This window comes from Podarcis raffonei, chromosome 3 (genome assembly GCF_027172205.1).
Source record: "Podarcis raffonei isolate rPodRaf1 chromosome 3, rPodRaf1.pri, whole genome shotgun sequence".
Taxonomy (NCBI): domain Eukaryota; kingdom Metazoa; phylum Chordata; class Lepidosauria; order Squamata; family Lacertidae; genus Podarcis; species Podarcis raffonei.
In genome coordinates this window covers 77,356,913-77,372,867 of record NC_070604.1, presented here as the reverse complement: position 1 = coordinate 77,372,867, position 15,955 = coordinate 77,356,913, and the positions used below count along the sequence as shown (strand labels likewise).

Sequence of the window (15,955 nt, the reverse complement as noted above, 5' to 3'; positions counted from 1 at the left end):
GAACCGCAGGGGAAATGTTGAATGGTTTATTTAAATGTAAAGGTTCATCATTGTTGCACCCGATGTGTATGTCTTTAAGGGGCCAGAGCAAGGGCCAGAGCAAGATAACGAGACCCAGCTTTACAGCTGTGAAATGTAGCAGGTGTTGCTGAGTTGTATTTGATTAAGGTGTGTCAGCATTTGGGTGTAGTATATAAGGAGCAGCACCTAGCTCTCCCATTACCCTGGGGGTTGGGTTGGTGGTTGGGTCTGGTTTGGTTGTTAATGTATTTAGTGTAAAAGGAGTTTTTGTTTTTCTTATTAAAACCTAGTTTAATTTATTTTTGAGTCCTTTCTTTTTAATGCATGGTCTCCCCAGCAAGCTCTCTGCAGCGTTACCATACTGCAAACAGCCAACAATGGACACGCCTTTAGAAGGGGAAATGCATATTCATGTCTTGATGAGCAAATCTATGGAATCAAGCTTTCTTCTACTATTGTTGGCATTCAGAGGTAGGGAAAAGACTCCTTTCTACAGCCAGCCAAACATTGTGAAGCATCTTAAGGACACTTCCTGCCCTTGCTTGCTGCTCATCTTGCTTCTTGCTGGCGAGAAGACATTCTCCAAATAATTACAATTTTGATTAATTTCTGTTACCGGATTTGAGATCCTGACATGAATTGTAAGAATCTGCAGGCCTGGTAGGTTCCAGAATGTCATTCAGTAGAACTGAATTTCACTGCACACAAGCACAGGTACTAGGTTCTGGAAGAGCCATGCTGGAACCTAGAAACTAGAGTTCTTTGCTGAGGAAAACCTACATTCAAATCCCTATGCCATTACATTTTCTGGATGGTCTAGAGCAAGTCAATACCTCTCAGCCTAACTTACTGCACACAGAAATGACTGAGGAAAAATATGAATCTGAGTACACTAGTGGAACCCTGTGATATAAAAGTAGCACCGTTTGTTTTGTCTCTCTTTTGAGTTTTGGGGCTTACGTGTTGTTGTTTTCTGATCAGGATTAGTGCAGAACAAGGAATTGTGCAAGATTCCTGCTCTTGCTTGGTTTGTTCTCTTTCCCTCTTTTTACCTTAAAAGTCAATTTTTAGTTCTTTTTTAGATGATGATGTTGATGATGATGACATCTTGTATTGCTGGTTTGCTGTGGGTTTTAAACTTGCTGGGTTGATGGTCTTGTTCCCTGCACTTAGTTAAACTACAGAACTTGCTCTCACAGGAAGCAATGATGGCTACCATCATCAACTGAGATGGCTTTAGAATAGCATTAGACAAATTTCTGAAGGATAATGCTATCAGTGGCTGCTAGCCATGATGGCTATGGTCTGCCTCTACAGGTGGAGGCCGTAAGCTTCAGAATACCAGTTGTCAGAAACCACAGTGTACTGTTGCGCTTAGATCCTGCTTGCAGGTTTCCCACAGGCACCTGGTTGGCCACTGTGAGAACAGGAGGCTGGACTAGATGGGCCATGGGCCTGATCCAGCAGGCTGTTCATAACTAAGAAATTGCCATGGTATAGGAATAGCAGATTTTTAAAAAATGTTATTTTTAAATAGAACTGTTACATAAACTGCAGGTGGGAGGTGCTAGAAAAGGCAAGTGCCCCATCTTTCTTATGTAGAAGATGGTGCTTTCTATGAAACACACATGCATCATTTAAAACCCCAACCCAGACAATGTTTTTTTCCCCATCCAGAATGACTGTTTACAGCCATTGCCGCTGGCTGGTGCTGATGGGTGTTGTAGCCCAGAACATCTGGAAGGGATCAGCAACAGCTGGCTTTAGTAATTTCCACAGATGTAATCAAAAGTCGTACAATTAACCGGGTAACACCTCTAATAAAAAGGTGGTTGATTCACATGATTTCAGAATCTCACAATTTTCTCTAAATAAAAAAAAAGTGATAGTAAAAGGATAGTGGCTCATTTTAACTTTAAAAAAAATGGAGAGAAATGCCTCTCAGCATCTTCCTTGCCTATTAATGTCACTGCTAATATTTTTATCTGACACATATATGGAAGCCGGCAAAACACTGCCAGTGACACAGAAACTATTTTAAACACTTCCTGGTTGGAATGCTGCTTGGCGGCCACTGAGAAGCATGGCGTGTGTATCTGGTAAGAAAGAAGAGAATGGCCCCTTGCCTCCAAGCTCAATGCATTAACCAGACTGCAATGCTGGAGCTGGCAGGTTGGCCCACTGCTGCAAGCAACTATCTGTCGCTCTGGAAGCAGTTCCAATCTTGTTCAGTTCATTAAAAAAATATTTCTGTGCTGACAGCATTTTGGGAGAGCTGGAAGCTGCTTGCTAGGGGGGAGTCTGGCTTGCCACGAGAAAGTTGAGAATTTGATTTTAGGGGAAGTCTAGCTTCCAGTGGTCTGGGTTTGACAAAGTATTCTCCTTTCTACTATAAACTGCAGGCAACCACTGGGAGATTTTTGCTGGTGACAACAGCAAGATGCTCTCTGCTTCCCACTGTGAAGTGGGCATTCCCATTTTTTTCTTTTTCACGTGCAGCATATGCTGCCTCTGATGAGAAACAATCTCAATGATCTCCACTGTATTTTCCTAAAATGACTATTTGTAATTCTGCCACCAGCATAATATATATTGGGACACTCACGCAGCTTGCATGCCTATTCAAAGCAGCTTCTCAGTTGCAAAGGCCTACCCCTATTTTTTATTTTTCCTTGAATTCTTTCTTCTGCACCTTTTTGTGCTCAAACTAGATGCAGGTAATCAAACACCCTGCTCCAAAGTACTAAAAATTTGGTGCAAATGTCAAGTTTCCAAAATACTTGGTTTCCTGGCAAGAGTGGTGGGAAGAAGGAACAAGGGTTCAGGCAGGGAAGGGCAAGGAAACAAGTTTATGTGTGGACTGTTATGCCACACATTTCTTTCTTGGATGAATCACAACTGAGGTTTAAGGAACTTCTGCTTTAAATACAAGGCTCAAATAAGTTTTAACTGGAAGCATTTCCACCTTTTCCCCTTTCCAGACTTCATCATGTTTTGTTTTAAGGAAAGTTATAGCTTGATTTATCAAAGAAGCACAGTTTGCCGTACAGAAAACTCTGTAAACTCCCCCGTTTTTTCACTCGTATATCTATGCCCAATGTAAAAATGTTAACCAAAGCACAAAAGCATTTCTGTCACAACGTTGTGTATTTGGATCTTCAAAAAGTTTGTTGATGTCACCAGTTTATTCAATTATTCTGTCCATATACCATTTATAATGAGCAGGACAATTTTGTGAATAGGAGAATTTTTTTAGTGGTTCATTCAAGAAATTTCCATTCAGATCCTGTCTTTATCTGTGGCCAGTAACAATAATACATTAAGTGGACTAGCCAGCATAATAATTCATCAACCTATATTGTGGTTCAGATTTAACCTTAAGAAGTTCTGCTTTGTTATGAGAAGTGCTTTAGATAGATGAGGACGTTTCTACAAGTTCATAATATCAGTGGTGACCTTCTCTTTGACTCTGCTGAAACATCCTTGTGACTCTTAGTTCAGCGCTGCATGTACCGCTGTTTGACAGTCTGATTTGTTTTGTGGTATAGTGACATGATAGGTCCCTTTAGGCTCCTGAGCTGTCCTGCTGTTTTCTGTGAGCACCACAGATGGGTACCAGTTTTGCTGGGCAGGTTTGATTTTTTTTTTGTCTCGGAGACCATATGTTACCTCCCCTGTTACCTTACGCCACCCTGCTCCCTTGGCAACTGCCAGTGGCAGATAGCTGGACACCATCCACAAACTGTTGTTATCATTCTTTTCCAATAACAGGTGTTTCTATTATCTTGCTGCTTATGGGACTGTGGCGACAACTCCCTTGAGCTTCAGCAGGCTTCATGAGCACGTTTATGTCATCGTGGAAGCAAGGTACACTGTTTCTCTTCTATTCACTTTCTGACACAATTGAAAAACCCCTACCTTAAAAGTGTTTCTGTCCTATTATATTTTTCCACGTTGTACGTGAATGAGCCACTGTTCACATGGGTAGGCGATCAGACTGGGTAATGGGGAAGTTGTGAATTTATATTCTGCCAGTCAACTAAAATTTGTATTGCTGAATGAAAGAGATATTTCATATTGACACTCCTGTGACTCCCAAGAATAAGTGAAATTAATATTATCCTGATGGGCAAACTACTAACTCGGTATGGGGTTTTTTAGCATTTGTGAATTTGGGTAACAAGGTCCATGTTCATTCACACTGAAGTCAAGGGGATTTAAGCAACCTGTACACAAAATTTATTTTTTGTTTTCACCTGCCCCTCCATGACTCAAGGTGGCTTTATGGCACATTCAAATGTACAAAAATAAAAGCAATTTAGCAAAACCAATAAAGAGACATACTGGCAAACACCACTAATTTCAACAACCGCTGCAGATAGGGTGGATATTTTGATCTAGCATGAGAAATGCATGCTACTGTGGAAGTAAAATATTGCGCGCGCGCACACACACACACACACACACACACTGATCTCCAGATCAACCTTAATCATCCTACATCTGGTGAATCTCAATATGTAAAAAAATGCCATTGCAAATCTGTATGATTCTTAAGTTTATCATCTAACAATCCAATGCATACAACAGAATATGCCTCACTTATTTTTCTCAGTCTACTTCCTTCTTTCAGACCTATTTGAGGTCTAAGCTAATCTTTTCAAGCCACTTACTCCAAATTAATCTCAACGTCAATGGGACAATGCAGGAATAAGAGAGAGCTATGGCTGAAGTCTGTAAAATATAATCTCTTTGTTTATGAAAACATCTTGTTGAAAGCAATGTATGTCACCCTGTTCCAAAGGGGTATCACACACATAACCAAAATGGGGACACAACAAAACCAATTAAGAAATACCAACTTGCACCATTCATCCAGTATTACTGTCACTGGGACAAAGAAGGCACTCGAAGAAAAAAATCATATTAAAATCTGATTCCCATCTGAAGTTTCTAGATGTCACTTCCGGCAGCAACACTGGCACCAAGATGGAAGTGATGGTGGTGGGCAAGAAGGGTACCTTCAAAGAAGTAACTAGTTTAGGTGTTCAAAGCTGTTGCTGCCGGTTTGGCTCAATAACTGTGGTGATGCCTCTGTGGATCCTGCTAATCCCCCAGGACAGCAGTTCTCAAAGGGTGTGGCAGGAGAGAATGCCAGGTGTGGCAGGAAGATTCAAGGACAATCAAAGAAACATTTAAACATTTCAGTGTAGTATAGTATAGTATCAAAATAATATATATTTTTATTTGCAGAATATATCTTTTCAAAATCAAGCTCTACTGGGAGTTGTTTCTTTCTGTTTTCCAATGTATTTCATATCAATTAAAAATTGAGTGTGGTGTGAGCAAATTTTTATTCTAAAAGTATGGCCCAGAGAAAAGAGTTTGAGAACCAGGCCAACGAGGATCAACATCACGGTTTGGCAGCAGTGATGTAGTTAGCAATTTATCCCTTTAAGTAAAGTTAATGTCACAATCCTGCACTGGCTCTAGGGAAGTCAAAAGAGACGCAGCTGAGGAGATGAGGTAAAGAGTACAAAACAAGCAGGGATAGGTGGATAGGCATCAGTTCTGGGGGTGGGCAGTTGGACTATCTTACTTCATAGAATTGTATAGTTGGGAGGGACCCATCCACCTTGGCACTATGGTAATATCCTCAACCCATCATATCACATGGGATTTCCCCCAGGATTTTTAACCCTCTTTTCTACCTCTGTAAAATTATATTTAAATTCCCAGGTGCATCTGCACAGAGCCACTACTGCCACCACCCTGTCCCCCAATTTCAAGGCACAGAATATTTTAAATATGTTAGCAAGGACTATCTTTCAACACCTGCTGCTAGTTTGTTCTATCAAGGAAAAAGGCACTCCTAGATACAAAATCCCCAATCAGGCCTTTTTAAAAACTAGGATATCTTGGGCAGGCCCCTTCATAAATTAAGGATGAATAACTAATAACCTGTTTAGAAATAACTCTTCTGAAAAAGAAGTGGTTTATTATAGGAGCAGTCAAAATAGGGTAAAAATAGCAAAATGTTGTATTATTTAGGCAGACACCTTACTTCATTTTCCTGATTTGAAAATAGTACTAAGGAGGACTTAAGATTTATATATGGGTTCTAAAAATTATTTGTTAAAAGCTGTTTCAAAAGATGATATCCAACATCAGTCATGCTCACAAGGAGGTGCACTGATTTCAATGAGTTTGCTTGGAGTATGATTAAGGAATGTCACCAGAATCCCCTAGACGTCTTTGAATATAAGGCTTCTCAGCTCTCCAACCTAGCCAAATGTTGACCAACAAATGTAAGAACAGAAGAGTAAGATTCCCAAACACTCCTCTTTTTAAGAACCTATGGCTTTCAGTATTGGACAAGCAATATCCATCCATCCCATAATAGGCAGGGTTTGTGAAAAGCCAATCAGGGAACTCCACTTTCTTAACAGAGTAATGTTTCCACCTCCAGATTCCTGGGCCAATTTGAGCTAGACAAGGTCGGAATAATGTCATGCACTTAAGCTGTGAAAACTGATTTAACATGTGAAATGGAATTTCAGAAGGGGAGACAGAGAGACAGACAACACACAAACCCTCATTCCAATTCTGATAGACTGGGTTACAGCCTTTGCCAATTCCTAAAATGGAATTTGGGCTATATAAGACAGCAGAGCTATTCCAAATGAATGCAGGGCCACAACAGGCTGCATTTTGTCTGTTTGGTTGGTTTCCTAATGCTTGTCTGGGGATGTCTTGAAAGAAAACTTTCCTGCATTTCTAGCAGTGTTTCATGAACCTCATAACTGTATGCTAAAAACACTGAGAAGATGGGAATGCAATGAAAATGGGCCAGAAGACCTCCATGAACCACAAGTTTGTTTAAGGGTTAATCCTACTGATTCCTTCCATCATGTGGAGATATACTGCTGCTCGTGAAAGCAGGGGACCCTGCTTTTACAAATATGAGGCCCAGAATTTAGAATACGATTCCTAGGCATTTCAACTAGACTAAATTAGAAAAAAGAAACCTAGACCAGTGCAAAACACCAGCTTATAAGTAACAGAAATGGTTATATTCCAGACAGCTTAAAGTACTGAAAGTTTCCAATCCCCTTTTCCTTTCCTGTGTTTATTTTTAGCACACATGGCAGAAGTAAATCAAGAAAAGAGAAATTAAATGCATCCCAATGATAAAGTCAAAAAGGTACAGTTGTGATGGTGGTGCCTGACATCCAGCAGGCTCTCAGTGTAGTGAGAAAAAGTGGTTACCAAATAATAGCAGTCTATCTGTGATGTAACTTTGAGAGCAGTCTATCTGTGATGTAACTTTGAGAGCAGTCTAGTTTTCCAGTGGTTCTCAGTGTACTGCAATGCAAGTCAAGTGCCTTCTTACCAAATCCCTCTACAATACAGGATTACGGGTATTGAAATCATATTTAGATACTGACCTTCACTAATGCTCAATGTTGACATTTAAGCAAGCAATAAATGTAGCGCCAATTATTTGGTGTTCTATAAATATGAAATTTAATTAAAGTAAAAATAAAAGTGCAGGGATTTTTTAAATGCTTTGCCCTTTATACCCTGTGTATCAAGTCCCTGGACTAAGGGCTATTTTAATCTACAGGAATGTGCCATAGTCTGCTGACAAAAGCACTACAACTAGCTAATAGCCACTAAGCACTGCAATATGCAATGCAGTTTTCTTTGAAGAAGGAATGGCAGTCATGTCAAAGCCTTTAAGAGACGCCAGGCCTGCTTGAGCCTTTTTTCAGGAACTGAAAATCAATCAATTTCCTTTATTCGACCAATGGTCAGAAATAAAACACTACACAATAATTATAAACTATAACACAGGAACTGAAAATGCATTTCCACCATTCTGTCCTAAAAAAGCCAGCTATGGAAGTGCTGATTCTTCTGTGGCATGTGGCTTACTTCATTCAGTTGTTAGAATCATTTTAATAAAATGTGTGTTAGACTGTAAGAAATGTGAATTTTTTTTTTAGTACAGTAACATGAAAATTAAAAAGACAATCTGACAGGGCAGCAAAAAACCCAAAAGAACTCCACTAAGCAGGTGGAAACGTCACTCAGATACTGTGGACAGACTTTTTGGCACCAGATGGACTGCTGTTGTGTAAATTGCTTAAATTATAAGGAGTAGATTACAATTAAGAAGCAGTTTTCCAAGTAGGTTAAGATACAGAGATATTGGAATAAAGGTGGTGCAAGACTACATGCCACATTGTGAAATCCAAAATTTACAATGGGAAAACCCCACATAGTAACAGAGTGCTATGAAAATATTGACAAACTGAAAGTAAAATCTCATAGAACATCTATAAATGTAAGAATATCCTATACACAAAGGAATATGTTTGGTTTAAGGGGAGAGCTGAGGCTCTTACAAATTCACACATGCAACAAAAACAATGTAATTGCAAGTTAAGGCTCCTGTCTTAACTTCCGAGTTATGCAAGCAGCAAAACTATTGGGACAATTTCACATACTCCATTTCCTAAGAACTTGGAAGTACTTTCAAGCAGCATGGAGAGGTAAAGTTTAGCTAAGCGCCTGGATCAGCAAATCCCCCCCCCCCACTTCATGTTTTACAGCACTGGGGAAGCACCAGAGGAGTAAGGGTCATCCTTCTTATTTATCATTCATTATGATTTGTGCTCACGATGGTATCAGGGTGGCCAGACTGCTTTGTTTGCAATAAGTACATGTCCCATGGTTTCCTGCTAAGATCCTGTGACCTTTCATAACACAAATGTGGGGGGTGGGGGGTTTGCTATTGATGTTGAATAGTGTAAGAGTGCCTTTCCTGATGGAAAAAATGTAACACTAGAGAAGCATCACAGAACAACTAATAAAGTGAAATGCTGTGCGGATGCTTCATAACGATTCCACTACTGGTGTCGCAGAATACACCTGCAACAAAAGAAAATGGACTTCTTCCTCCCAGTGCTAAAACACACTGATATTTGGAATTGGATGCTCAGTAAGTTGTACATCCAGCCCAAGGTTTTTGCCATAATACAGGGCTGGAGTTAAATTGGGAAGAGGAATGTCTCAGGCAAATTACGACGTCACACCTATTGGCACACATTTCTCCAGTTTTGTCCATTTTATCCCACCAGACTCAAGCAAAGTGGCAACAGTAGGGGAATGGGGCAGCCACTGCATAACACTGTTCGACAACAAACCTTGGCTACAGGTCATGGTTTAGGAGAAGAGAGGTTGAGCACAGCCTCACATTTCGATGACATGCTAGCTTGGCTTAGCTGCCATGTCAATGCTGAGCTAGAAGGACCTGGGAATAGCAAAGCGGTTGTAATTGCATCCCTGGTTTGCAAGGTGAATGATACACCTAATATTCCTTCTTTGCCTTTTCTCTAGGTTTTCTATCCAGGGACAGATGTATTCTAAGGATTTCCTCTGTTCCACTGCAGGTTCCATGGAAAGTGCCTTTTAAAAATATTTACGTGCAAAATAACAGCAGGAGGTCAACTTTACATTGTCGTGGTTTATGCATTCATTTCCTCATAATCCGTTGCACATGCCCTTTATGGCTATCAAAATGGGCACATTCCTCCTCATTTCTCAGGTATTTCATGTACTGCATTACTGCATTGCTAGAGGCAGGGTGAGGATGGTAAGGAGTCAAAACATTTCTCACCAGGCTGTAAAATATTTAGACAAAACATGAATATTTTATGGCCACAAAATCACAAAGTTCTTGTGCAGATTCCTGGAAACATCTGCTTATAGCACTGCACTGAAAAGAACCAAGCAGAATATCAAGGGTTTTTACAACAGGGATAGTTAATTATACTGAATATATTTAGGATATTAATCATGGACTTGGGAAAATGTTAACAGCAACTAAATGTCATCTATATGAGACATTTTGTACTCAGAAACAGATTCCTTAGTACAAAATATAATACTGAATTAGTTATGGCAGGTTCCCTCGGATATAAACTGTGGGTTTTTCTTTCAAAATGCATGCAGTCTGGAAAAGGTGGGACGGTGGTTGCTGGTGTTTATTTTAAAAGGGATTTTGTTTATTTATTTATTTATTTATTTATTTATTTATCTATCTTCATAACAAATAGGATAGTGTGTTGTGTGTTTTTTGTACATTAGCAAGAAGCAAGAATTTAATGGTCAAAACCATAATCAAAGCAAGGAAATCATCGTGGGAACAACAATGCCACAAATAAATAATATATAAATATACTGCCATAAAGGCATTTTGATTGTATAATTATGAAATCAGTAAAGGACATATAAGGAGAAAATAAAAGGAATAGTCCTAGTATTGGATTAATGTGCATGTAGAATCGGGTTGTTCCACAGGCCTGCCTTAAAATTATTCTCACAAAGTGCGGAGGCATTAAGATGATACTACTACATAGAGTTGGAAAGTAAGTTCATTATTATTCCTAGTATCACAAGCGAGGATTACTAGCTGAGTATTTGATTTTATACAGGAGAGCTGGCGATGGAGGCATGTAATTGTTGCCACTGTCATCACCACCACCAATGGGCAGTTTGTGGGGTTTATTGCTGGTTGCTTTTTGTTTTTCATTCTCTGTGTATTTCTTTTTTACAGGCTGCATTATGTATAATGTAATTCTGTTTTAGATAAGCTAGAGGAAAATGGAATAGAAATATAAGTAATACTGAACATTCAATACAAGTGAAACTAAAAGGATTATGGTCTATGCAAGTAAATAGACTGATATGGGACAAATGCTACACAATAAATTTATATATTCCCATAGAAAGTTAAAGCAACTGGGTGAATAGGCAACTAAACCATGCTCACAGTGGACCCATTGAAATCCAAGGATTTAGGTATATGCATTCATCTAAATCTATCTGCTCTGAGTATGACTAATGTTGGATATCACCCATTAGTACAGCACCCACAATAGAAAGTTACAAGCTTTCCAAGTAGGCATAAAATAGATTCTAGGTGGCATATAAAGACAATAAATTAATATAAATGTAACAGCCAATATCCTAAAAGAACTAGGAACAATAGATTAGATCCATTATCAAATTATATATAAAGTAGAACATGTTTCTTTTCGTGATCAATCTTCTCTGAGAAAGGAAGATTAAATTTTAATCAAAGCTAGAAGGAAAACTAATTTTACATGAGAAAACCTCAATTAAAACTGTCTTCCCTGAAAATAGGTTCCAGTTTACAATGTTTGGTCTAGGTAATGAAGTAAACATCTGGAAATTGAAAGGATATTAAGTAGTCATTGGAAGTATCATTAAAGTACTAAATTAAAGAACAGCTAACTTCTATCACTTGATGTAATGTTAATCAGTTCCCAATATCTTCCTTAACAAATTTTTGCATGCTACTGCCGGAGCACAGAAGGCTGGAAGGGGAAAAGATAAAGCAAAAGTGCCAATGTGCATCATTGGATATCAACCTAATAAACCCTATAGGCTCAAAACAGAGGAAGTTTCCTTTTCGCTCCTACCCATTCTTATCAATATACAAAGACACTGCAGAATCCTCACAGAATCAAATCAGATAGATAAGATTGTGATCATCGGTTTCCACAGTGATTTGTAAATCTGATTCTAAATACTTGCCTCTCAGAATGCCATTAATGATAATGCATCATACACGGGTGCATGTTTTTTGCCCGTGGAGCTAACAGCTATTGCAAAGGCAGGCAGAATCTAGAATGCTGAAATCAGTCTCCCTGACTCCACCACATACTTCCACAGATAAATAGGCAATTTCAACTGTCCTGGGTTATCATTCCCTCTCTGTTTGATACTAACAAACCACAAAGGACTGTGGAACAAAACAGTATTAAACTAGTACCTGGAACATGTTTCAGGCCTCCCTGAGCTTTTAGTGTCATTCAAGGAACTGTTGCTGGGCAGTAAGTTGAGGTCCACCTTACTAGGAGATGAAGCATAATATAGATTCAGACTATAGCTTGAAGGAAGTGGTACTTCTTAGAGGACTCATACTATCAGGGCACACAAATGTTCCCCAGTAGAATACAGGTTATGTATGGCCTCTAGCTTCATGAGACACCATAAAATGAAATGCTGCAGCTCCACAGAATCCATCTTTGGAAGGAGAGTGTGGCTGCAAAGAAATATTAAGTGGTGTATGACCAAATACAAAGAAAGCATGTTCCCCACAGCCAGGGATGATGGACTGCTTTGGGACTTCCATTTCATGGAGTGGAAAGATTAATGAGAAAGATGTACTTCGTGAGAATTATTCTATTCAGCACTGAGAAAGTGGTCACAATCTTCTGTGCTTGGCACTGGAATCAGGTATATTAGCTTTCTTCCCTCGCCTGCTTTTTTGAAGGTTAGGAACTATAGGCAATGAGAACCTCGTGCTCCTTGATCCTCTTGCTGTAGCCACCATTGCTTATTTTGTGCTGTCTTTCACACTGACAATGTTTTCTGCCTTTGGTTATTTGGGGGTTGTGGTGTCACAGAAGGCTTGCTAGATGAAGGACTTTCTGAGCTCTGTTTTGTGCACTGGTTTTAGACATTTTAGCTCTGCCTTTCACGATTCTCTCCCATCACAGAAGGTCAGACTCCCCCCCCCCCCCGCAGCCGCCGCAGCCTGCATGACTGAGGACTAATGTTTAGGCCTCAGATGGCGTGCCTTGCCAAAGGAAATTGAAGTAGTTCTCATGATAAAGAACCAGCAACCCTGGCTCAAATTAAGTCTTACGCATGCATCAGAGTGTCAAGGGCACATAAACAGATTCATTTATGACCATTATGATTTTCTGCATTTTCTCCATTTACTAGATGTGGGGTTTAATATATTCACACAAACACAGGCAAGAAGGTGGAGAAAAGGGAAAGTGCTGATACTAATATAGGATAAAGGAGGTACATTCTAGGTCGGGCTTCCTCAACCTCGGCACTCCAAATGTTTTTTGTCTACAACTCCCATCATCCCTAGCTAGCAGGATCAGTAGTCAGGGATGATGGGAATTGTAGTCTCAAAACATCTGGAGGGCTGAAGTTGAGGAAGCCTGTTCTAGGTGAACCTGCCTAATTTGTACTTTTCAAAATAATATGAGAACTGAAGCCTAGCCTTCCACACTTCTCCAAGTTTTGAAATGAATTTCTCTAGTCAAGCAAGGTGAACAAATACTACTGGAGAGTAGTATTCATAAAATGTGTAGATTATTAAAAATCACAAACAAACTTGTTTTAGGCTAAATTGCATTGCAAAATTGTTTATATTAGGAGAAATATGCATTGAAATGCTGATGGATTTTCATGATGACTTTTTTTAAAAAAATCACAAATTAATGCAGAAGTATGGAGAACTAAACTTAAGATTGGAAAAATGAGAATGTGAGAAACTGAAACAGACAGTTTTGCCCATCCTACTTTCTTTTTGTACTTCTATTTTTCTTACAGAAATAGGCACTGTGTTTTGGGGGGTGAAATCCAGATATGGTTAAGAAATAGGGAGGCTTTATCGCCTCTTCTGTTGCAGTCCCTGAATGGACCTCCAACACCCACAGTTTTCATGGGGCAAAAATGACTTGCATTCACTTCACTGAGAAGTTTCCTCCCCCATGCAAAGTGCAGGGGCAGGGTCTCCAATTGGGAATCAGGACTGCAGTGGAGGCAAAGCGCTCAAGCCTCCATATTTCCCACCCCAGGATCCCAGCTTAGGGGTGGTGTGGGGGACTCTGCTGGCTATTTCTACATTCATTCAAGGAAAAATTATCATTGTCATGTGTAGTTTGGGCCCTAAGGACCACTTCTTAACTCCTACACTGAAGCTGCTTCCTATCTTTGGTAAATCTCAACACATGGAACTGGTTACTGGTTAGTAGAATTGTCCCATGCACTGTGATCTTCTATGCAGGAGACTGGTAATGTGCAACACAGTCCCTTTGGGCTTCATCATCAGACTCCAAGCATACATTTCTCTTTACCAGAGCTGCTAACATTTAAGCCCAAGTGAAACTCCTGTCAAAAATGAAAAGAATGACATCAGTGGAAAACAAACTGAAAAGCAAACAGCAAAAAACCAACATGATACCTCTTTCAGTTCCCAGTGTGTACTCTGGTGTTTGCTTTGGATAACAGGGCACTGGAGAGTACTCCACTTGGAATCTTGAACTGGAAAGTGTTTTGATTGTTCCTGGTTGGTGCTCAAAGAGGCATCGGCAGTATCCTCCACTTCATCTGTTTGGCTCTCTTCTCCCTCGGAAACACAACAACCACCTTCTTTCAGCTGAAACCCTCGGATCAACAGTTGACAGGCCTCTAAGTCAACTTCCCACACTCTTTCAAGAAGCTGGCTCCCACAGCTGAAATAAAAGCCAGAAAGAAAATAAGAACTTTGTTCGGAGACAAGAGTTCATCTCTTATGTAATGCTTTGGGAATTTCTTGTTTTGTTTTGTATTTTTACCAAGATAAAATAATATTTCTCAAAAACCAGTTTGGCAAATTTCTTTTTTTTCCTTCAAAATAGTAACTGATAGATGTCAAGGGGGACCCTGCAATAGGATGATGTTCTCTGGTGCTTGTTAGGTTGTGGAGGTTCTGACTTGTCCTCCAGAATCTATAGCTGTCTTGAGAATTCTGTGTCTCATTCATTCACAGTAGCCAACCAAGCTGCACAGTAGTCTAAAATGGCCCAATTCAATTTCTTCCTGCCCACTCAATGGAGGTGGTCCAGTGATACACCGAAGCAGGGGCTTTCACTTCAGTCTTGCGGTATGTATGCAAAGCATGGGCCAGTCCCTGCTTGTATAGAGCTCTATGTGCACACTGGAGTCCCTCTGTGCACACTGTATCTGCAGGATTAGGCAGTTTTGTGCACAGTTGCGTCTGTTAAAGTACCATAGATTTCTGGCTCCATGGAGTCATTGGACAGCAGACTCAGGAATTAGGGAAGCTTAGAAGTACATGAGATTGCAGCCCAAACTTGCTATTTATAGCATAATTTAATTTCCTCACATTGAACCTGTGATGAACACAAAGTGCTTTAAAACCAAGGAACACAATTATATGTTTCAATCCAACACTTTGTTTAAGCTTTATTTTCTTTTGGGATATGCTGATTATATGGCTTAGTAATTCTCAATTCTTTAGTACAATTCTTTTTCTGATATGAAGCAGATATAAATAAACATATGTCCCCAAGAAGAATTCAGATGATACTATTTTGGGTTTGCCTGTGTTGAGTAACTATGGTTTAGAAAAAGAACCACTGCATCGCTACTGTGAGTCTGTAAGGCCCTTCATTTAAAGTTGGTATGCAGCTTGAGATCTCCAAATCGCTGACTTAATCCCAGTGGGATCACAGAAATGAGGACATTATTGAGCAGAGTCCCTTATTAGTTGTCTATATTCTAGCTGATCAATACTTAAATATTTAACTCGGACCCCTTTCTGAAATCCTGGAAGGCTACAGCCAGTCAGCAAAAATAACACTGAGCTAGATAGACCCATGGTCTGATTCAATTTAAGGAAGCTTTCTAGGCTTCTATGTGAAGGTTTTTCTATAAACTTCCCTTGTAAAATGAAGCATAGTTGCTTAGTTATTTTGACCAATCGGCTAATAACTAAAAGGGGATTCAACTTTTCCAATAGTGAAATGTTATTTGCATCAAACTTTGCTCACTATTATTTGACACGCTGATAACACTGGTTGATGAAAGTTAATTCACAAGAGCAGGTGTGTAAGAGGTGTATACATGTGGCAAATAGGGATGCAAGATATGCACAGAAAATCCTGTTTTATGCATGATGTTGGTGCTGTCTAATCTATTGTACAGGTTTCTTCCATTATATGATTTATTATTTTTAGCAAAATTCTTCCCAGAGCATCTATTTGTCCTGCAATATTCCTTATAGTTTAAATATTTCAAATTTAAAAAATTG

At 39.5% G+C, this 15,955-nt stretch overlaps 1 protein-coding gene across 5 annotated transcripts in view; it reads right to left on the bottom strand.

Annotated features, from left to right (window-relative positions):
• Positions 1-15,955, bottom strand: part of DISC1 (DISC1 scaffold protein) — a 157,425-nt gene that overhangs the window by 19,617 nt on the left and 121,853 nt on the right. For all 5 annotated transcript variants that reach the window (XM_053382507.1, XM_053382511.1, XM_053382508.1 and 2 more), the window contains one exon: positions 14,105-14,375. In XM_053382507.1, coding sequence (XP_053238482.1) covers positions 14,105-14,375 — 271 coding nt within the window. The remainder of the gene's footprint in view (positions 1-14,104; positions 14,376-15,955) is intronic.